This window comes from Thamnophis sirtalis, unplaced genomic scaffold (genome assembly GCF_051295495.1).
Source record: "Thamnophis sirtalis isolate CommonGarterSnake01/CBP01778 unplaced genomic scaffold, rThaSir2_p1.2 scaffold_6, whole genome shotgun sequence".
NCBI classification, from domain to species: Eukaryota; Metazoa; Chordata; class Lepidosauria; order Squamata; family Natricidae; genus Thamnophis; species Thamnophis sirtalis.
In genome coordinates this window covers 13,248,559-13,272,321 of record NW_028261386.1, presented here as the reverse complement: position 1 = coordinate 13,272,321, position 23,763 = coordinate 13,248,559, and the positions used below count along the sequence as shown (strand labels likewise).

Genomic DNA, 23,763 nt, shown 5'->3' with positions numbered 1-23,763 from the left:
GGGGATACAAACAAGAATTTAAAATGACATAAACAACAATGCATAATTAAAACACAACAGTCATACCAATTCGAGACGGGGGCAACAGTTCTTTAGCCCCAGGCCTGTCGGAACAGCCAGGTTTTAAGGGCTTTGCGGAAGGTCTGGAGGGTGGTGAGGGTTCGAATCTCCACGGGGAGCTCGTTCCAAAGGGCCGGAGCAGCCACAGAGAAGGCTCTCCTCCGAGTAGTCGCCAGTCGACACTGACCGGCGGATGGAATTCGGAGGAGGCCTAATCTGTGGGATCTAATCGGTCTAGTGGAGGTAATTGGCAGCAGGCGGTCTCTCAAGTACCCAGGTCCAATACCATGAAGGGCTTTATAAGTGACGACTAGCGCCTTGAAGCGTATCCGGAGACCAATAGGCAGCCAGTGCAGCTCACGGAGGATAGGTGTTACGTGGGTGAACCGAGGTGCACTCACGATCGCTCGCGCGGCTGCATTCTGGACAAGCTGAAGTCGCCGAATGCTCTTCAAGGGCTGCCCCATGTAGAGCATGTAGCAGTAGTCCAGTCTAGAGGTCACAAGGGCACAAGTGACTGTTGTGAGAGCCTCCCGGTTCAGGTAGGGACGCAACTGGTGCACCAGGCGAATAATACACTGTTACAACTCTAGATATACTTGTCTAATGGAAATATTACTCGAATACATATATACCGGTATATATTTCTAATATATTTACAGTAAAGGTAATGGTTGTCCCTGTTCAGTTGTGTCTGACTCTAGGGGGAAGGTGCTCATTTCATTTCCGAGGGAGCGGCATTGTCCAAAGACGCTTCCATGATCATGTGGCCAGCGCAGAGGTGGTATTCAGCTGATTTGGACCAGTTCACCTAAACCGGTAGTGGAAACTTAGTGGAAGTTTCCACTGAAACACCCACCAGCCCCGTCTCTATGCCGTCTTATTTAGGCACATTTTCAAGCTAAAGCGCATACGCGGAAGGCCACGTGCGTGCTCACATTTGTGAACTGGTAGGGAAAGTAAATTAATACCACCCCTGGGCCAGCATGACTATGCGCCAAGGTGCATGGAATGCTGTTACCTTCCCACCCAAGTGATACCTATTTATCTACTCACATTTGCATGCTTTTGAACTGTTAGGTGGGCAGGAGCTGGGGCAAAAAAGGTGAGCTTGCCCTGTAGCACGGCGCTTAGATCTCGAATCCAGGTTGTTGGCTTTCCAGGTTGTTAGCTCAGTGTCTTTAATCATTGAGGCATTGTACCACCTATATTTACAGTATATATATATTTTTTAACCTCCTGTATTGTGTATCAATGAATCCCCACGTTTCATCGAACTCATCTATACAAAGTCTACATCTGTAGGCAATCTGCTCATAAGTGGCACCTGCAGTCAACTCCTCAATGAGTAAACGGAGTTATACATTTGTCTTTCTAATATTGCAATACCAAAATAATTGGTTTAGCCATGGAAAGGGCACAGAGAATTGTTTGCGTCATCCAGTTGTCAAATTCCATGCGCTATGTATATAGTTCAAAAGAATATTATCTCCTGAAAATTTTAGCTTTGGTTGCACAATCATATTTCTATAATCCACTCCTTTCTCCCAAAAGTAAGTATAGGACGTTGTAGAAACACATGTTTAAAAGATGCATTATCCTTGTTGCATCTCTAAGAAAGTGCTGTTTTTGACAGATCATTCCTTTTCTATACAAAGCTATTTTCAAGTGAGTTGGATCTGTGGTGTAATCAAGGAGGAACTAGACCTAGGCGGGCATGGCTTTGAAGTTGAGGATTATCTGTATTTCTGGAAGGACAGATAGCCAGTCTTGGTTGAGATTTACAGATACTGTAGCTCTTGATTTTAAATCTATATCTACCTATCTCTGGTTGCTCAATGAAGACTGGCTACTTGTCCTTCCAGGTTATGCCCTGGTATCTCTGTCTTTGTCTGTCTCACTCTCTCTCTGTGTCTCTGTCTCTCTCTGTCTCTGTCTCTCTCTCTCTCTTTCTCTCCTCTCTCTGTCTCTGTCTGTCTGCTTCTCTCTCTTTCTCTCTTCCTCTCTTCTCTCCCCTCTCTCCCCTTCCCCTCTCTGCACAAATTATCCATGTGGTTAGACTTTGTGCAAGAGGTTCTGTTAAATATTCTTTTGGAGTTTGCCCTCCTCACACCTGAATATTTTGTTCAAGGCTAATCTAAACATTCATGAGATAGAGTGAAGCTGTTCCCTCCTGGTAGGAGATCTCCAACTACAGAATCAGATAGTCTCCCTTGTCCTCAGCTTTAGAGAAAGATCCTCATGAATGCTGTTTGGTCAGTGTCTGCGTGTTATGACTCATTGAACTCAGTTTGTGCATTTGGATATGACGTAGTCCTTGCATTTTGTCTAAGCACTGGCAAAATTGTGTTGTCTTAGTTCCTATAGGTGCAGACTGGAGAAAAAAGTGTCCCTGAGCATCTGCAGAGGGTCCTTTCCTTTCTCCATGATAACTGGGGCTTGGAAAATATTACAGAGTGTGGATTGCATAAGGAGAATTGGAATTGGAATTGGAAAGTTTATTTATACGCCGCCCTTTTCCCTGGGGGGACTCAGGGCGGCTTACAATTCATAGGGAAGGGAATATAAACAATGACACAAGAACAATACATAATTAAAATAGAGCACAACATTCATCATTCGGGTGGGGACGGATTACAATCTTAACCCCAGGCCTGACGGGATAGCCAGATTTTAAGGGCTGTGCGGAAGGTCTGGAGGGTGGTAAGGGTACGGATCTCCACGGGGAGATCGTTCCAAAGGGTCGGAGCTACTACCGAGAAGGCTCTCCTCCGTGTAGTTGCCAGTCGACACTGACTGGCAGATGGAATTCGGAGGAGGCCTAATCTATGTGATCTAATTGGTCGCGAATGTGTTATTATTGCTATTATTTATAAATTAAAAATGTTATTCATATACTAAAAACACAGGGAAACAATACCAGAGTTGAGTATTTCTGTTTCTGTTCTGAACATATGAAAATATGAATGTTTGCAGTATGTATTACTAAGTTTACTTGTTTGGCCAGGTAAAACTGAAAGTGGGAAATATTTGGAGCCCTATCATAAAAGTAAATCTTACTAATAGCTTTTATTGTATTTGTCCTTGATATCTGGTTTATAATTAATTGTTTTTACTGCTGTTACTGTTTATTGGATTTATAATTAATCCAGAAAAACTGTCATCCCAGGAAAAGAATCACAGTCTGTTGTCTGAATGTGAATTAAAAGTAATCTGCTGGAATGACTAAGTGATACTATACCCATCTCTGTTTCCTTGATGTTTAGGACAACATGTTTGACTTTAAATTAGGGTTTCCATCCTAGGAAGTTGTTACTTTTGCAGATGCAAAGGCTGGGGTCTTCTTCTGCATGGGGAAAGAAAAAACTTCTTGTGTGATTAAAAAAAAATACTTTTGCAGAGTTAGGGTTAATTTTGCAGCTGGAATGATTCGCATGGTATCTGCAGCCTCCTGGCACTACCCCCCTCCTTAAAGGAGTGTATTTATCCAAACTTTGATACAATTGTTCATCCTGGCATAAAAGGAACATAGGTCAGGATATCCATATCCAAAATCCCAGGGGTCATTATGGGATCATATATGTTTACTTTGCACCCAGCAGATCTCATTCGCAGAGTTTTCGGACAAAGTGTTTTTACCTAGCCCAGCAGTCCCATCTGATTTTCCAAATAGTTGACCAATGCTGACACTTGAAGCTTTTCTCGGCCAAAAATGGTCTTTAGCTTCTGCAAGATAACAGGAAGTCCTCAACTTACAACCACAATTGGAACCCGACTTTCTGTTGCTAAGCAAGAAGGTTATTAAGTGAGTCACACTTGATTTTATGACCATTTTGCCACAGCTGTTAATCAAATTATTTGTTAAGAGAATCAAGTGATCATTAAATAGATCCAGCTTCCCCCGTTGACTTGCTGATCGGAAGCCAGTTGGAAAGGTCGCAATTGGTGATCATATGATCCCAGGAACTCATCATAAATGCATGCCAGTTGTTAAGTGCCTGAATTTTGATCTGATGACTGTGGGTGCTGTACGAGGACCATAAGATACTTTTTTCAGTGCTATTATAACTTTGAACCAACACTAAACAAATGAATGTAAGTTGAAGACCACCTATAATTTGGTGGAATGCAACAGGCTTTGCATGCAAAAAATCCTAAATTTAATCCAAGGCATTTTCAATCCAGGTTAGTACTGATATGGAAATGCAATTTTTGTTGTTGTTGCTGCTGCTATAGAGGCTGTTTCTTGTGATCTTATAAACTTTACAATAGCTAGAAAGGAGGGTGTGCAACAATATAGTGTTTCTCAGAAACACTATATTGTTGTGAATTGCCCCTACTGAAATACTAAGTATTTAGGGATGGCTTGATCATGAATAGACAGATAAAATCTTGATCTTTAAAACTTTCCAAGATACAAACCGCTATTATTGGTGAAGTTGTAACAAGATCTGACCAAGTTTCAAATAGTCTTCTATATCATAGGAGAGCTGGTAGAATTTATTAGGTATACCATGTCTGGACTGCAGACATCCATTCCAGCCACTAGGTGGCAGCAAATAAGATAGTGTATCTCTCATTGCTGCCATCTAGTGGCAACCTGATTTTGCAGTCACACTTTTATACTGTATTAGCTATAAACATATATTGATAAATTGTCTTGGGCTATGTGGATAGCCGCAAAACCTCCCCAAATTCTTATTAAGAGTTGGAAGGCATTTAAGGTTGTTGGTACATCATCAATCAAAATGTCTGCCAGAGAATACACAGACAAATACCAGCTGCTAGCACAGAAATGTAGAAACATCCATTCTTTGCTGTCATCTTATAGTTGTTTGGATTTTTGCAACCCCAGATGAGGAAACGCTAAAACAAAAGAAGTCATCAAGTTTCAAATCTGCCTCGGTATTATCGCTATGTATATGTAAGCTTACAGTTAGGTAGGTAACTTTGTAGATAGGGTCCTGTTACTGACATTTTTGAAATCTCCTATGAGGACCAGTCAGTCCTAGAGGAGATCAACCCTGACTGCCCTTTAGAAGGCCAGATCCTGAAGATGAAACTCCTTGGCCACCTAAGGAGAAGGAAGGACTCCCTGGAGAAGAGGCTCATGCTGGGAAAGATTGAGGGCAAAAGAAGAAGGGGACGGCAGAGAATGAGGTGGCTGGATGGAGTCACTGAAGCAGTAGGCATGAGCTTAAATGGACTCCGGAGGATGGTAGAGGACAGGAAGGCCTGGAGGAACTTTGTCCATGGGATCGCGATGGGTCAGACATGACTTTGCAACTAACAACATGAGGATTCTTATAACCGGTGCCCAGGGGTGGGTTTCTCGCCCCGTTCCAACCGGTTCGGTTGGAACGTGGCCAGCGGCGTCCTCGTGCACGCGCGTGGTGCACGCATGCGTACTAGCGTCTGCGCGATGCTCCAGCTGCTCCTAGATGATCGCGCAGGCGCTGTATGCGTCCTGCGCATGCGTGGAAGCGCAGAACTCGTCAAAACCGGGTAAGGACTGCGGGCGGGCGGGCGCGCCCTTCGCCATTCCCGGAAGTTACTTACTTCCGGGTTCGGCGACCAACCGGTTCTCAGGGACCGCCGCGAACCGATTGAAACCCACCCCTGCTGGTGCCTGAACTTCCTGGCATCCTATGTCAATGCTGGTCAAAAGGTGAAGTGGTAGTAAGTTAGGCGAGATGTTGGAGAACTTCTGCCAGACTAAGTGGTCAATTCTGGGGGAAGACAGATAAAACAGTCTATATCTCAAGAGTTTGCATCTTACTATTGTATGCATTCCTTGGATCTTGATAACAGAGTTGCACATAGTTAATTAAATGGAGATCACCAGGAAATATCAGAACTGTAGGGCAGATTGTGGAATTATTGTTTTTTTAAAAACACACATCCTGAAGAAGACAATGGCAAGCCAGTTCCATACCATTGCTAAGGAAACTCCATAAATCACTAGGGCTCTGCTGCCCCCACTGATAAGCCCATTTATTATTCATGCTTTCAGGGCCCCTCGACTTTACTGGTAATTGCCAGAAGTGCCCTTTTCAATTTGTGATTGAATGTGGTTTGTGTAATCTTTTGGGGAGGCCTAAAATTGTCTAGCACCTGAAGGGAAGAAACTCTGACTTCACTGAACGTATTCCATGAAACTGGGCTTTCAGATAAGACTTAAGTTTTGCATTGGATCAGACCCAGCTATTGAGTTCTTCCTACAGAAGTGGTTAGCTTGTTGGCTGCTGAACAGTTATAAATAGATCTCAAGTACAGTAATAAAAGGTTCAGCTCCATGACTTCGGGGCAGAAGTTTGACTAATTCTCTGAGGCTCAACAGAGAATGGATGATGAGAATGATGGATGAATATTCAAAAAGTGTTCCAATATTTCTGACTATATTGATTATTCCACTTCCCATTGCTGTTCTGCTCATCCAGTCTCCTTTTGCCTGCATGATTGAGAGAAAATTGGTTCCTCAACACAACTCCATGTTTTTTTTTAAAAATCATTCTCAGGTTGCTGTCAGAGTTCAAGGCCATACAGGTAGTCCTCGAGCATCTCACCTGACTTAATACCACGTCACCTTTTGACCAGCATTGACATAGGATGTCAGGAAGTTGGGACCAGAATGTCTGTTGCTAAACATGATGGTTGTTAAGTGAGTCAGGCCTGAATTCCCGACCTTTATTGTCAGTTAAGCAAATCACTGCAGTTAAGTCAAATCTATGGCCATTAAGTGAATCTGGCTCCCTCCCATTGACTTTAGTTGTCTGAGATCCTATGGAATTGTCGCGGATGGCAATCACATGACCCTGGGCACCCCAGTCCTCTAAATACATGTGACTGTGGGGATGCTGCAATGGTCATAGGTGTGAGGATGGATTGTAAGTTAGTTTTTTTAATGTGATTGTAACATTGAACAGTCAGTAAACGAATGGTTGTAAGTTGAAGGCTACCTGTGCTGAACCAAGCTCCACAGCTACATCTTCTCACCCTTAAAAAGACACACAGAGAGACAAATCTCTTGCTGTGGTTTTGGATCTTTTTCTTTCCTTCAATATCAAGTCATAGATTTCACGATACCTTTTCATCTAGAAGAAGCTTGATAGGGAGAGAGATGTGATTTCAGTGGTTAGAATGTAGTGTTGCAGGCAGAGTTGGATCCTGATGGGCTCAAGGTTAATTCAGATTTCCATCCGTCTGAATTTGGTAAAATGAGGACCCAGATTGTTGGGGGCAAGATGCTGACACTGTAAACCTCCCAGAGACTGCTATAAAGCACTATTCTGTGTTCTGACCTAGGCTTCCCAAAAGTATGAAGCAGACTTCTCCTCCCAATAAAACCCCTTTTATGTAGTTTAAAGTGAATTCCTCTCCAGCAAAGTCCAAGCCAACAGTATTTCAATAGATTTCACAACTACAGATCTTTATCAGGCTTGCTGAGTTTCCAGGCCGATATCTTCCAAACGCCACTCTGTAGCAGACAATACTTGGCAAGAATTCAGGAACAGATCTTCACCCTAATGGATTGAACTAATTGTCTCCTGCAAACTCCACTCCCCTTTTGCTTCTCTTTATTCCCTATGGGAGGGGCCATTCACCATCCACCTGTGGCTTTACTCCCTATACAACCCTTGTTCCTTAGCTGTTCCCTTCTCCTGGCAGCTCCAGTTGTTCTTCTGCCCCACTGATCTCCGACTCCAAAGGCAGATGATAACTGTCAAACGGCCCTGGACCCATCTCTGCCTCCGATGCAGAGCACTCGTCATGTTCCTCCCCAACCTCCTCACTATCTGAGTCTGCCACCAGCTCCGCTGGCCGTTGGCGGTTCACAACAATGGGATGGCATATAAGTCCCCAGTTACTTGTAATAGTACTATTTCTATTGCAAAGGAGTTAACAATTAGAAAGGCCATTGCTCTGCCATTGCTGATGATCACATCAAGAGTCTCTGATCTTTCTGAGAAAGGCAGGTGGGGAGTGATGACTATCCTCAATAATTCTCAATATAATTCTACAAACAAGTAACTGTGAAATAAACTCTTTAAACCCCGACCTCATTCAGGAGAACAATTCCAAGTGCAAATTTGAATTTCAGTCTCCTTCATGCCTGAGGGAAACCTTTGTCTTAATGAGTTGAGAGAACCTTTTACAAATCACAATATCTTTTATGATTAAACGTTTAAACTTTTTTTTGGAGGGGGTGTGGGGCAAATCTTTATTTTTTTTCTGTCAAAGAAATCAAAGAGCACCTTTAAATATCGTGACAGAGAACTAGGTTGCTGGTTGACTGGCATTTCCCAGGATGGGAAAAAAAATGAGTTGGCAATCATGGGTAACAGTGCGTGAAGGAATCCACAAAGCCTGGAGAAGATGAACTATTTATTTTTTTATTATTGTCTCATATAATTAAAAAGAGAGAGCAAGAGAAATTCCAAGCACACAGATGTGCACACATGTGGGCACACATCCACCCACACAGCACCACAAAAGAACTGGGAGAAATTAAAAACCAAAAAAAGAAAAGCATTCCACCTGTATCAGGGTGGGTCTGACCACTGAAATCAGAAATAGATACAGAGAAATCCCATCCTGTCTGGATAATTAAACCTTTCCTGCTCTTTCACCACAATTGCAACGAAACAGACGTGTTGCTCATTCTTCATTCCAAAGTACGACTCCAAAGCTGTCACTTTCAATTGGAAGGGCGTCTGTCATTTTACTTATTTTTATTCACCTGCCTTTTTGTCTGGTATTTTGGGGCCGGCCCAATTGCGTATAGGAAACAGAAACTTTGAAAGGTGCCATTTAAAAAAAAAAAAAAAGTTCCTGCATGACCTGCCTTTGAAAGAGATCATCTTTTGTCAGGCAAGGCTACAAAATGGAATCTGAACTTCTGTGTTATCCCCCGATTTTATTTTTAAAGACTTCCATTCTGAAAAAGAATCTTCAACCTTTTAAAGTTGTTTGAGGATGCCAGAGAAATGTCTGGTTCTTTCTGAAAAAGTCATCCCCATTTTGAGTTTGCATCATTGGGCCTTTGGTGGCTTTCAATTTGAGTCTTAAAGTTGGACCTGAGAATGCTGGATCATATGAAAGACAATTAATAATTCAGAATAAAAGTTGATACTTTCTGCATTTTGTTTCTGGCCTGCTTTCTATCCTGTTTTCGTGGTGTACATAGTAGTTATTGCTATTTCTCCTCACAACAACCTTGTGCAATACTTTGTTTTCCCGAAAATAAAACCTCCCCAGATAATAAGCCCAATTGAGCTTTTGAGTGCATGCGCAAAAATAAGCCCTCCCCAAAATAAGCCCTCCCTGAAGATATAGCAATGCAGCAGCAGCCATGGGGTGACCATGCTTGCTGCCTCCTGCACCTCAAAAATAATAACACCTCTCCAAAAATAAGGCAAAGCGCTTATTTCAGGGGTCAAAAGAAAATAAGACCCTGCCTTATTTTCAGGGAAACATGGTAGGTTACACCAGGGGTGTCAAACTTGCATCATCACAGCGGCATCACATAACGTAGCGGGACTTTTTTCCCTCTTCACTAAACTGGATCTGGGCTTGGCTAGCGCGTGACACATCCGGCCCATGGACCCAGAATTTGACAGCCCTGGGTTAGACTAAGAAAAATCAAATGCATTAGACCAGCCAGGACCATTCCCCTGGCAGGGGAATTCTGGGAGTTGAAGTCCACATATCTTTAAAGTTGCTAAGGATGAGAAACACTGCATTATACTGAGAAGGTAATAGATAAAGTAGAGGGAAAAGCTGTTTTAGCTCATGGGTAGAACTCAGGCTGGGCATACTGAAAGTCCAGTTTTGATCCTTTATATTTCTAGTGAGAACCAGGCTTAAATGAGACAGTGGTGAAAAAGTAACTTTGCAACCAAACCATGCATTTGCAACCTTTCCAAGTCCGAAAAGCAAAGTTTAAGTAAAATAACCATGGTGGCTGTTTCACTTAGCAACTACTTAATGACTGAGTTGCCATTCCCAATTAAATGAGGACCACTTGTCTGGTTGCAGAAATTAATTTCTGTCTAAGTAGACTAGATGGCAGGCCCTCCACCCATTTCCCTCCACCAGCCTTCATTTTTTTCCTAGTTAAATGGGAGCTAGCTCCTGGCTCCAAGACTTTTGGGCTAGATATGGATGTGTTAGCTGGCAGGCAGTCTTTCTGGCAAACTGACCGTCATTGTCTGAACTTTTTTTTTTAACAACTCAAACTGAATATTCTCATGCTGCCATCTGGGTTCTGCCAGCTTCTTGTTTTGTCATTTTATTCTTTTGTTCTCAAATCCTTTTCCCAAATTGTACCGCCTCTGTCTTTAAAATCTCTACATTGCCTTTTGTTGCACATCAACAAACCATCTAATTAAACAAGTGACTTCCAGATCTGCAAAGAATAGAAAATAGATTTAACATGGATTGTGTAGAAAAACATAGTATCTTTCTAGCCAACAGTGAGTGATAAGGTACACAACTGTCAGCGTTTTGCAAATATTAATTTTCCATATTGTAAAGACCAAAGTATTGGTGTAGGGGTAGGGAAACTCGGGTTTAAATTCATCCTCTTTTCACTATGACACTGTTACTATCATGAGTGGAGGTGATACAGGTAGTCCTTGATTTACAATAGTTTGCTTAGTGACTGTTTGAAGTTACAATGGCACTAAAAAGTGACTTATGGTGATTGTTCACACTTATGACTGTTCAGCATCCCCTCAGTCACGTGATTTACATTTGGATGCTTGACAACTGATTCACATTTATGACGGTTGCAATGTCCCGGGGTTATGGAATCTCCTTGTGAATTCTTCTGACAAGCAAAATCAGTGGAGGAACCAGTTTAACTTAACAACCCTGCTACTAGTTTAACAACTGCTGTGATTCACTTAACAAATGTGGCAAGAAAAGTTTTCGTGAAATGGGGCAAAACTCACTCAACAAATTTCTCACTTAGCAACACGAATTCCGGGCTCACTTGTGGCCGTATGTTGAGGACTACCTATAATGAACAAATGCAATAATAAATAAAATATATAAACACTGTTTAAATCTGACCGTGTATGAGGAAACAATTTCTTCCTTTGAGTTTTGAATACAGTAGTCCTCAACTTCAGTCTGTTCATTTAACAAAGGTTTCGAACTTATGACAGCCTTGGAAAAAGTGACTTACAGTCAGTCCTTGAAGTTATGACTGTTGCACCATCCCCGTGGTCTCGTGATCACAATTTGGGCACTTAGCAATCGGCTCACCTTTACAATGGTTGCAGTATCTTGTCATGTGATTTGCAACCTTCCCAGCTTGCTTTCAACAAGCAAAGTCAATTCATGACCACATTGTTCACTTAACAACTACGTGATACTGTTAATGACTGTGGAAAGTCAATTAATGACCACAGTGGGGGTGGGATGGTGGTAAAATCATATCTGATCATGTGACAATTGCATTACTTAGCAATCAAAATTCTGGTTCCAACTGTGGTCATATATGTACGGTATATTGTGGACTATCTGTAGTATCTGCAGCTTATGAAGTGTTCACCAATGATTTGAATGGAAGAGTCGAATCTGTCATGCATTCCCAATGCATTTGGAAGGTACCAGGTTAGGGAAAGCTGGATGTAGATGATTGATACTTTGTTTTTGACTTACCTGATCAAATTTTGAATGTTTGGGAATTGCTCACCCAATCCATCTCTTCCTTTCTGTTCTTCTGCAGTTTTCATCTGTAGCTTTATGGTGGCAGCCCCAATATTTGGCTACCTTGGTGACCGTTTCAACAGGAAGATTATTCTTAGCTGTGGGATCTTCTTCTGGTCAGCCATTACCTTCTCCAGCTCCTTCATCACTGAACAGGTAAGAGCTTTGCAGAGGGAATAATATGTGCTCTGCAGCTGGAGGAGCTGGTCAGGTGAGACATGAGCTTTTGGAATGAAAAAGAGGGTGAGGCATTCTGGAGAGGTCTATGGCCCTGGAGAAGATCATCTGTTCTACCCCTATAGAGCCTCAATCTCCAGCACTTTGAAGAAAATATAAAGCTCTGGTCAGCTACTTGAGGTAAACCAGCGAGTGTTGAATCCTGACAACTTTAAGACAAGTTGAAATCCACAAGTCTTAAATGTTGTCAAGATCGGACACCCCTGATGTAGATGGTATTACGAAGGGAAATAGAAAATTAGTTTGCTTCGCACACACAAAACTCAACTTTAGTCACTGGTATCTCCAGCTAAAAAGAGCCTTGGCTGGCGCAGTGATTAGAATGCAGTATTGCAAACTCTGCCGACTGCCAGCAGTTCGATCCTGACCAGTTCAAGGTTGACCCATCCTTCCATCCTTCCAAGGTTGGTAAAATGAGGAGCCAAGTTGTTGGGGGCAATATGCTGACTCTGTAACCCACTTAGAGAGGGCTGTAAAGCACTGTGAAGCGGTATCTAAGTCTCAGTGCTATTGCTATTGCTATAGATCGGAAAAATCCTTGGCTGAAATCCTACTTTTATCAGTCAGTGTAGACAGTAATTGAGCAATGATCTCATTTAGCCTGCTGTCTCTGAGAACAGGCAGTTTTCCTGCATGCTAGGTAAATCTTGTGGGAGAGCATCTATTTTGCATAGAAAAGATCCCAGCCCTAATCTTTAGCATCGTCAAGCTGGGTTGGGAAAGACAGTCGTGTGAAATCTTGCAGTTATTACTAGCAATACTGAACTAGATAGATCTATTGTTTGATTTGTTGTGATACAGAATTATTGGAGGCCATTGCCTAGCAGTAGAATCCTTGTTGTTCCTTTAGAGTTTGTAGGTTTTCAGTATCTCAAGATGGAGTTGAAAACATGGACCTTACCCCTGGATTGGATTGGTCAGATCCAAGCCAGTCTTCCAAATTAGTATCAGTTATATACCAGCTTTCTGACTTACAAAGATATAGAGCCGAGGTGGCGCAGTGGTTAGAGTGCAGTACTGCAGGCCACTTCAGCTGACTGCTAACTGCAGTTCGGCGGTTCAAATCTCACCGGCTCAGGGTTGACTCAACCTTCCATCCTTCCGAGGTGGGTAAAATGAGGACCCAGACTGTGGGGGCAATATGCTGACTCTGTAAACCGCTTAGAGTGGGCTGAAAGCCCTATGAAGCGGTATATAAGTTGAACTGCTATTGCTATTGCTATTGCTATATCAGTAGTAGTCCATCTAGTGTATTCCAGATGTTTTGTAGTATTCTCACCTGTTTCAAACAAACATCAGCAAGTTGCTAGATTGTCAACCTTCGCTCTAGTTTCTTTGCACTTTGCTTTTACAAAGTCCCAAATAAGTTGCTCTTAGATGGAAACTTTTGAAACAAATTAAGCAATCATTCTTCAACTCCATCAGGAAATGGCCCTTGTTCAGGGCGAGCTATAATCCGTCCACTTTCTTTCAATTATTTTCTAACAGTTGCAACTATAATCACAGGCCTCCAAAAGAAAGAAGTGGAGCTTTGGATTTTACCTCTTGGTCTTTTGCCAAATATAACAATTTTTAGCAATTTTATGGCCATCACAGACTGAAAGGCGGTAGGCAGGACATTGTGACCTTACAATGCAAGGAGTCTAAAGTCCACTGTATTAATGAAGCTACTTGGTGCCAAAAGGAAGGAAGGCTGTTTCTAAGGTGATAACTAGTTGATGGTTTTTTATGGTACTAAAAGTAACATTACCGACCACCAGCCTCATGTTTTCTGCCTTCAGCAGCTTTAATATAGGAACACTGTAAACCAGGGGTGTCAAACTCAAGGCCCGGGGGCCAGATCCAGCCCAGAAGGCTGCTTAGATCTGGCACATGGGGCCACCCTGGAAACAGCAAAGGACTAGCCTGCGGTGCCTCTGCCAGTGATAACGGGTTGGTGAGCTCTGTTTTTGGCGTGATGGCCTCCTGCAACCATCTGCCAGTGTAAACTGAGCTCAGGAGGGCCTCCCACATCCTTCCCAAGCTCCATTTTCACTGGCGGAGGGTTGCAGGAGACCATCGCAGCCAAAAACAGAGGTCACCAGCCTGTTTTCACTGGCAGAGTGCTCGGGCCACCACAAGCACCCCCGACATGAGTGACGTCGAGCTGGATACACCGACCCCGGCCATGCCCACTCTGCCCCCCTGATTTCAAACACAACCCTGATGTGGCCCTCAATGAAATTGAGTTTGACACCCCTGCTATAAATGAAAAAGGTACTCTGGTATGAGAGTGAATGCAAGACCTTTTAACTTTTTACAGGCAATGAGGACATAAAGCAATTCATTCCATTCCTATGATTAGTGATTCTGAAGGTACATACTGTTAGTTACACAGACTTCCCAGACTTCCATCATTTATAAGGCGCAAAAGATGCTCCAGTGGACTATTAGACGGAATCTTGGAAGAGGCTCACAACTCCTCTTCAGAGGCCCTGCTTGCAAATTTGGCATAATCTTAAGTTAATTTGAGAGGCACTAGGCACATCTTCACGTTGATATCTTATCAGTAAAACTCCCATCTCAGACTTAAATACCTTTGTCAGCTTTTAAATGGAACTTGACCATCTTTTTCTAGTTTGATCTGCTTTTAATGGATATCAAATTGAACAACAAAAAGTTCTGTTCTGTTTTAACTGTTTTATTTCTTATACTGGCCTATATCATTGTTTTGGTTACTGCTTTTATTTAGTAATTGTAAGAGACAAGGATTGGGGTTGTTTTTTTGTATTTTTAATTGTAAACATAAGCTCCCATTGTCAGGAGGTCTTAAGGTGATATAAATAAATGAAGTTTGCTTTTTCTGAATCTTCTCCATTAACATTAGTCAAATATTGAAAGTCTGTGAGTCTATGAATTTATTATGCATAGTTCCCAAAGGTAGGACAAGAACCAGTAATACCTTAACAGAGGGAAAATGCAAACTAGAAATAAGGAAGAATGTTCGGTCATGAGAAATATTAAGCAAATATATCCAACTTGCCTGCTGGAGTCATGGATTCTCCATCACTGGAGATTTTCAAGCAAATGTTAGAGAACCATTTGCTTGACTGGGCCAATGTTTTTCAACTTTGCCACTTTAGGATGTGTGGACTACAATTCCCAGAGTTTCCCAGCTAGCATTTCTGGCTGGGGTATTCTGGGAGTTGAAGTCCCTAGATCTTAAAGTTGTCAAGGTTAAGAAACATTGGCCTGGGGTGATCAGGAGGTCAGGAGGTTAGACTTGAAAATCTCTATTACAACCTATGATTCTATGATGACATCAAGATTTAGCCATAATTCTTGACACTATAGCTGGGTGTGATCCCGATTTATTCCCACACTGACGGTTTGGACTTGGGGTGAAACATGTCCCTGGCTATCTAAGCATTCATGCCTATCACTTATTACCACAATCTTGGTTTTTAGAACAAAGTAAACAACAGATTCAGATTATTCAAGATTGTTTTCAATAGTTTCCTGATCTGGAAAGATTTTAAGTTTGGAAAATCAAACCTGTTTTTTTTTTTTAAAAAAAGACCACATTAACATCTGTGTACATTTTAGTACACGCTTCTTCATTTTACTTGCAAATTTTGCCTAATATGTACTACTCTCCTGTTCCCAAATAGATCCCATATGGTACATTATTTCATGAATATATGCATTTTTCTGCAAACGGCTTCTTAATGCACATTTTGAACATTACGCTATTGGTTTGAAAATGCAAAATGAAGTAAAGTTACATTCAGATGTCAAATAAATCAATTTTATTTGTAGCCTGCACAGTTGAAGGCAAATAGAGAAAAACACCTTGATTCTTCTAGTGTTCACCTGCTCTCTGCCTCTTAAAGTACTCTTCTATGAGAATGAGATACTGAAACAAATTATACCATCAGGCTATACTTCAAGTAAAAATGTCATCTTTGACTTTTTTTTTGCATTAAAATATGCTTTTACATATAAGCAAGAACAAACCTCTTGGTGTATTCTCTTCTTACATGGAATTTCTATCTTTGTGTTTGACACAAGCTGCTGTTTAAAAATGGTGTTGTCTGCTTTGTTCCATAGTTCTGATTTAAGATTCCATTATTTAGTCATTCATATGACTAAACATGTGTGGAACATTTCCAGGATTTAGGTATGGCTAGACTAGAGAAAAGAAGGACTACGGGTGACATGATAGCAGTATTCTAGTATTTGAGGAGCTGCCACCAAAAAGAGGAAGGTCAATTTATTTTCCAAAGCACCAGAAAGCAAGACAAGAAACAATGGTTGGAAACTAATTAAGGAGAGGTGCCACCTGGAGATTAGGAGAAACTTCCTAACAGTGAGAACAATTAACCAGTGGAACAGCTTGCCTTCAGAAGTTGTGGGCGCTTCATCACTGGAGGCTTTTAAGAAGAGACTGGACCGTCACTTGTATGAAATGGTATACGTCTTCTCAAGCAGGGGGTTGGACTAGAAGACCTCCAAGGTTCTGTCCAGTTCTATTCTGAGTCATTTTGTAGAGACCAAAACTCTACAAAGGAAATTCTATCTATATTCTCTCCCTGTCACCAGCATGAGAAGGAAGATGAACATTGCAGGTTCCACCTTTTTATTCTGTTGTGTCAGGCTATGCCAAGCATAATATTTAGGGGGCGGGTGGTGGTGGTGGTGGAAGTTAAGTATGGGATCATCCAGCAAGCTGTTTTGAATTATGCAACCAGAATGAATTCAGGACCACACATGAAAGGGTTTGCTCCTCTCCACATATCAAGGCTCTTTAGTTGTCACTGTTGTTAGGTCACACACGGCTAGCTGCTGGGAAATGGAGCCTGCCTGTTTTGAAACTTGGTTGCAGAGGCTAATTAATGCATACCTGGTGAGATGAACCAAAGCTGGCTCAGTCAGTCAGTAGAGCAATTTCCCTCCAGTGGAGAGAAGCTGGCTCTGTTTCATTCATGGCTGCAGATCAACTGCATTCCAGAGATTGTTCTTCTGCCGTCACACCCAGATGGGGAATGGGCAGCTACTTAGCCAGCCTGCCACAGGTGAGCTATTTTTGTAAAATTAGGATTGCTGCCTCCTAGGGAGGGGCAGACGTGCATGGCCTGTCATTCCCACGGCCATAATACCCAGCACAAATTATGTATCCCAAAGGAGACCTAGTTCCCAAGCCCTGCCTTTTACACCTATTGGATCATTTTGCCTTTCATGCGCTGTTCACATCTCCCAGTTTTCCTGTCAGTAAAATGGAAAGGGTAGCAGTTCGTTGTTTCCAAGATTGGCTGGTCAAATAAAAAAATCATCAGCCCATCTGATACAAAGCAGCATGAGAGAACACTAAAGATGTGCAAAATCTGTCAGTTCGGGAAATGAATCTTTCCAGAGAATTCCAGAATGTTCCATTTCCCTGCCCTCCATTTTTGCATCAAACTGCTTCTGCTTTGGCAGATCTACTTCTAGAAACATCCGAACAGCCCCTTCCCACAAAAGGACGTGGATTGGAGGAGTTTTGGCATGGCCCAGAAGGAAATGGAATATTTTTGGTATTCTCTGGAAAGGTTCATTTCCAGATGGAGAAATTTTGCATATCTCTAGTGACCACTCCTAGAAATAATGGGCTGATGATGTTGGCAGGAACTAAGACTGTGTCCCCATGTGTCCTTCAGACCAACATTTTTCCCATGGTGTCAAACCTAATAAAAGGACCTCTGGTGAAAACGGGTGGAGTTGAGGAACTGTCAGATGAAATGCAGAAGGGATTGTGATTTTTCTTATTTGCTAAGTGAAAAATGTGGTCCATACTCCACACCCTTTCCTCTCTAACAGCCCTTCAAGAAGGCTGCTGTCTCTTTTTCCATAGTGTTCCATGGGGAGAATAGAATAGAATAACAGAATTGAAAGGGACCTTGGAGGTCTTCTACACCAACCCTCTGCCTAAGCAGGAAACCCTACACCACTTCAGCCAAATGGTTATTCAACATCTTCTTAAAATCTTCCAGTGTTGGAGCATTCACAACTTCTGGAGGCAAGTTGTTCCACTGGTTAATTGTTCTAACTGTCAGGAAATTTCTGCTGAGTTCTAAGTTGCTTCTCTCCTTGATGAGTTTCCACCCATTGCTTCTTGTCCTGCCCCCAGGTGCTTTGGAGAATAGCTTGACACCCTCTTCTTTGTGGCAACCCCTGAGATATTGGAACACTGCTATCATGGTAGCAAGCTCCCAACGCTTGAAGTACTGTCGCAGGGGAAAGGGGTGAATATATATTTCCCCCATAGCTAAGGAGGAATATGCTTTTATAGCAGCAGATCCAAATTTGAAACAAAGAGGAATTTTCCAAGCATGAGACATACCAAGCACTGAATCAGGCTGCCACCTGGGACCTCCATCACTGCAGGTTTTCAGCCAAAGTTGAACAGCCACTTGTGTGGGGGATGCTGTCAGGATTCCTGTCTTGAGTGAGGGTTGTACTTGAAGACCCCCCTAAGACCTGTTCCAGGGGGAGATATCATGAAGGAATGCCTCAGGGGGTGTGCGGGGGGGATCCTTTTTTAGATTTGGAAGCGAGGACAGTCTGACGGCTTTTGGGGCATCGGAAGGATACACAACAGACATCAACACTCAACAGTAGCATCCTGTGCTATTCCTAACAAAAAGAAATATTCAAAATAAATAAATTCTCAGACAACCTGAGAAGACAGAGAAAACAGAGAGAGGGGAGGAGATTCCTGTTCCTCAGGAAAATAAATTTTTTTGACAAATTTCTGCAGATGTCATCAGCTGAAATGTTCACTGAGCATAATAATCAAAGCAGGATTGGGTTCCTGCGAGTTCTAACCTCTTCTATAGAAGATGTTCCACAAATCTACCGGGCCGTTTAGAACCGGTTCCAGCTCCCTCCCCTGCCCATCCGTACCATGCTTGCCCTGCCCGCCGCTCACTGATTGGCTGGCTCATCAATCGCCCCATCCGCCTCTAAGAATCCTTTTTTTAAAAAGGGTCAGAGGTGGAAGGGTCTTGTAACTTAACAGCTTTAAGACTTGCACACTTCAATGCCAGAGTTCCTGAGCCAACATGACTGGAGGAGGAATTCTGGGAGTTGAAGTCCACAAGTCTTAAAGTTGTCAAGTTTGAACGCCCCTGGGGTTTTTTTCCTAAAGGGTTAGGGGTGCAAGGGTCTTGTAACTTGACAGCTTTAAGACTTGCGTGCTTCAAATGCCAGAGTTTCTGAGCCAACATTTTGGTTGCTAAGCAAGAGCGTTGTTAAATGAGTTTCACCACATTTTACAAGTTGGCCATGCCCACTCAGTCACATGACTGCAAAGTCACTCCCATTCGGTCACATGGCTGGCAAGCCACTCCTGCCCGGTCACATGGCCGGCAAGCCACTCCCACAAAGCAGGCCACACCTACAGAAGTGGTTCTAAAAATTTTTGAAACCCACCACTGAATCAAAGGTAGCTATATAGGTATTCCTCGGGGAATGACCACAATGGAGGCCCATAATTTCTGCGGTTAAGTGAGTTTTGCCCCATTACATGACTTTACTTGCCACCGTTAAGTGAATCACTGCAATTGTTAAGATAGTAACACCGTTGTTAAATGAATCTAGCTTCCCTGTTGACTTTGCTTGTCAGAAAGTCGTAAAAAGAATTAACATGACACTGCAACCGTCATAAATATGAGACAGTTGCCAATTGTCTGAATTTTTTTTTGAAAAGTTTTTTTTATTTTAATTGAATAAAAACACAAAAAAAGAATCATCCTTCATTACATCTTGTAGAAAGAGTGTCGACTGGTTACAGATAATTTTCATGCATTTCTTTCACAGTCATTACTTATAGTTCATATTAGATTATACACTTTAAATCAAAAATCAAAAATCTTTGCATATCTTACTATCAATGTACCACAATTCTCATTTGACTACAATTATTTGAACATGCTTTTACCTCAAATCATTCATACTTAAAGACACAACCACATAATGGCATTCATTAGCTATTTCAAAAAATCCTCCAATATCATTACACCTTTATGACATCTTTTAAGTAAAAGTCAATTAATAAAGTTTCTAAACCTTACTCCCTCTTTCCCTCCCAACTCACTGTTTAGAATTTATATCCAAGTTACTTTTGCCAATACCATAGCATGTATATATTGTTAAACAATGTCCATTGACATTTCCTTGTTATTATAATTGGCTAAAAATCATTTATTATTTATGTCCCATCTCCTCTCATCAGACACCCCCCCCAAAAAAAAAACCTTACACCTTTATAACAAGATCTAAATAAAAATTTGTTAACAAAATGTATAAGTCTTTTTCCCAAATCACAATTTGCAATTTATATCCAAATTTCTTTTACTAGATTGCCAGTACATGTATATATCATTAAGCTGTATCCATTATCATTTCATTATTGTTATTATAGTTAATTATTTGTTAACGAATAAACATTTGATAACAATCTAAAACAATCTAAGAGTTACTAAATTCCTACTTATTAATCACCAAAATCAACTAAATTTTTATTATCAACTTCATTGTCAACCTGTATCTTTCCAGTAACAAAACAGTCTTATCTCTCTTGCCAATTGTGGTGTCAGTCTTCTTTTCATCTCCTTTATAAGGTTTTTATAGACTTCTCTCCGCACTTTGTTGCTTGAAGGATCTCTCAGGTAATCTCGTTGCCCACCAGCTGCTACTAAAATTAGCTTGTCTTTGGTTTTCAATCTTGCTTCTGAAAAAAATTCTCTTCTTAAGTCCATCATCATTACTATTTTTTTTTCTTCTGTGTCCTGGAATCTGGGGTAGAGCTCCAACTGTCTGAATTTTGATCACGTGATCATGGGGATGCTGCAATGGTCATAATTGTGGAAAAAAACAGTTGTAAGTCACCTTTTTCAATGCCGTTGTAACTTTGAATGGTTACTAAAAGAATGGACTGTAAACTGAGGATCATCTGGAATGGCCATAAAAATTGGAAAATCCTCTTCAGATAATACAGGAAAGAGTTTTGGGGTTCAAAAAAGGGACAGCTTTGATGGAGCAGTCACAGCTGCTGTATTGATTTTTTTTTAACCCTGTCTCTGAGCAGGGTACAGATAGTCCTCAACTTACAACAATTCATTTAGTGACCATTCAAAGTTACAACAGCACTGAAAAAAGTGACTTATGCAGCATCCCCATGGTCACGTGATTTACATTTGGATGCTTGACAACTGATTCATATTTATGACGGTTGCAGCGTCCCGGGGTCACCTGATCCCCTTTTGCGACCTTCTGACAAGCAAAGTCAATGGGGAAGCCAGATTCACTTAACAACCACGTTACGAATTTAACAACTGCAGGGATTCACTTAACAAATGTGGCAAGAAAGGTCGTAAAATGGGACAAAACTTACTTGACAGATTTTTCACTTAGCGACATAAATTCCAGGCTCAGTTTTGATCGTAAGTCAAGGACCTACCTGTATCATGCTTTGGCAGGCTAGTAACTACCTGAGGAGGGAGGGATTGAGATCAAGTGGACAGTTCCGAGTTTTTCCTTACCTGTGTTGGGGTCTTTCTCATTTAACCATGGGCTGTCCCACACCGGTAGTTATGACATCCCATCCAACCAAGTGGGAAGTGGGAAGGAGAAAGATGTAACACACACATCAGTGGTGAGATTCAAAAATTTTCACTACCAGTTCTGTGGACATGGCTTGGTGGGCGAGGCAGGGGAAGGATACTGTAAAATCTCCATTCCCTCCACACTCCAGGGGAAGGTTACTGCAAAAATCCCCATTTCTTTCCGAAATGGGACTAGGGACTAGGGAGGCAAAGAATAGAAGAGGGCGGGGCCAGTCAGAGGTGGTATTTACCGGTTCTCCGAACTATTCAAAATTTCCACTACCGATTCTCCAGAACTGGTCAGAACCTGCTGAATACCACCTCTGACACATATACACACAAATAACCATGAATGCAGTTCATGGGCCACGTGGCCAGGAAACCAATATTCCCTTTTTCTATTTTACTGTCCACTTGGTAATATGGTATTATGAGGCAACCATTTTTTTCCAGACCTCAGGATAGGAAATGAAGCTCTAACATGTCTCCAGAGTATTACCACAGCTTACTATCTTGAGGTAAGGCTTATTTGTGCCTGCCTAAACAAAAAAGGTTAAAAAAAAGAACCCTTAATTTTGAGCTGTCTATATCTTTAGGGATAAAAATACATACTTAATTATTTTAATGGCTGTGTGTCACAATTCCTCCAACTTCACCAACTGTGGTGGAGCAACAAGTGAGCAATTTAAAACTTTGGCCAGCAATTGGTTTGGGTTTTATTCTCGATAGCAAAAAATAGGCTATAAACCCTTAGGGTGTGTCAAGACTGCAGAAAGGTCTGGCTAAAAATATGTTGTTGCATAAGGCAACAAAATACAATTTTGCATAAAGAAGTCAACTCCGTTGGTAAAACTAGGGAGAAAACAGTGTTTCCAGAGTTTCAGTGGGGAACAAACCTGAGGCCATGTAGCTTCCTCTACTTTCTCTTCTCTCCATTCTCCACTTCCTAAAAGATAAGATAAAATCTGACATCTGTATGGAATCTGAAATACACCAGTGCTCTCATTCATAGTACAGGTAGTCCTTGACTTACAACAGTTCATTCAAAATTACACAGCACTGAAAAAAGTGACTTATGACCATTTTTCACATTTATGACTGTTTTTTTCACACTTTGTCCATGATCAAAATTCAGACACTTGGTGACTGACTCATATTTATGACAGTGGCAGTGTCCCGGGGTGTGTGTGTGTCATGTGATCCCCTTTTGTGACCTTCTGACAAGCAAAGTCAATGGACAAACCAGATCCACTTAACAACCGTCTTACTAACTGAACATCTGCAGCACTTCACTTAACAACTGTAGCAGGAAAGGCTGTAAAAAGGGGCAAAATTCACTTAACAAATTATTTTCCTTAGCAACTTAGAAATTTTGGGCTCAATTGTGATGGTAAGTCGAGCACTACCTGTATTTTATCCCAAATGCTCTTTTGCTAATTAAGAGCTAGCTGCATGGTGTAGTGGCTAAGATGCTAGGCCAGGAGCATGAAGGTCCTTTAGGATCAGTGACCTTGGGCTAGTGTCCCTCCTTCCCTCTTTCTCTCCCTCTCTCTGTCTGCTAAGAAATAACACAATTTTGCTAGGCCTTATTTTACACTCATTGGAAACTCACTGTGTAAATACAACCGTTGAGTTTGGCCAAGCATAACTGAGGTGTCTTGGGTCTCTTGCTTTCTTAAGAACTTTGGCCTTCTTGTAAACTAAGAGATCTTTCCCAAGTTTGTTAGGGCTTTTCTTGAGCATTTCTCTCTGGTGCTTTTTCTGCATAGTAATGTCAGTCACTTCCTGAACCTCAGAAAAAAAGATGGTGGGATCTCTGTTCTCCAAGGAGGAAAGCATTTGTCCTCAACCCTGACATTTCTCAGGTTCCAAAATACTGGGTTGTTGGTTTTTTTTGGAAGAAGCCTTGGCTTGTCATTTCTAGAAATTAAATTGGTATGAAACAGATGTAGCTTTGTAGTGCAGATGTGACATTTGATGGCAAGAGTCTGTCTAATGGCATGCCAGAATTTTGTCCATGGAGTAATTAGATGAGTGTTGATAGCTTATTTTCTGCATTATAAAGTGTCTAGCACTTAAGAAATGTAATGAAAATGTAATGAAAAGTATGCATGGTATAGAGGAA

At 41.6% G+C, this 23,763-nt stretch overlaps 1 protein-coding gene across 2 annotated transcripts in view; it reads left to right on the top strand.

The window, feature by feature from the left end:
* Positions 1-23,763, top strand: part of SPNS2 (SPNS lysolipid transporter 2, sphingosine-1-phosphate) — a 158,195-nt gene that overhangs the window by 69,136 nt on the left and 65,296 nt on the right. For both annotated transcript variants that reach the window (XM_087717221.1, XM_087717223.1), the window contains exon 3: positions 11,798-11,934. In XM_087717221.1, coding sequence (XP_087573347.1) covers positions 11,798-11,934 — 137 coding nt within the window. The remainder of the gene's footprint in view (positions 1-11,797; positions 11,935-23,763) is intronic.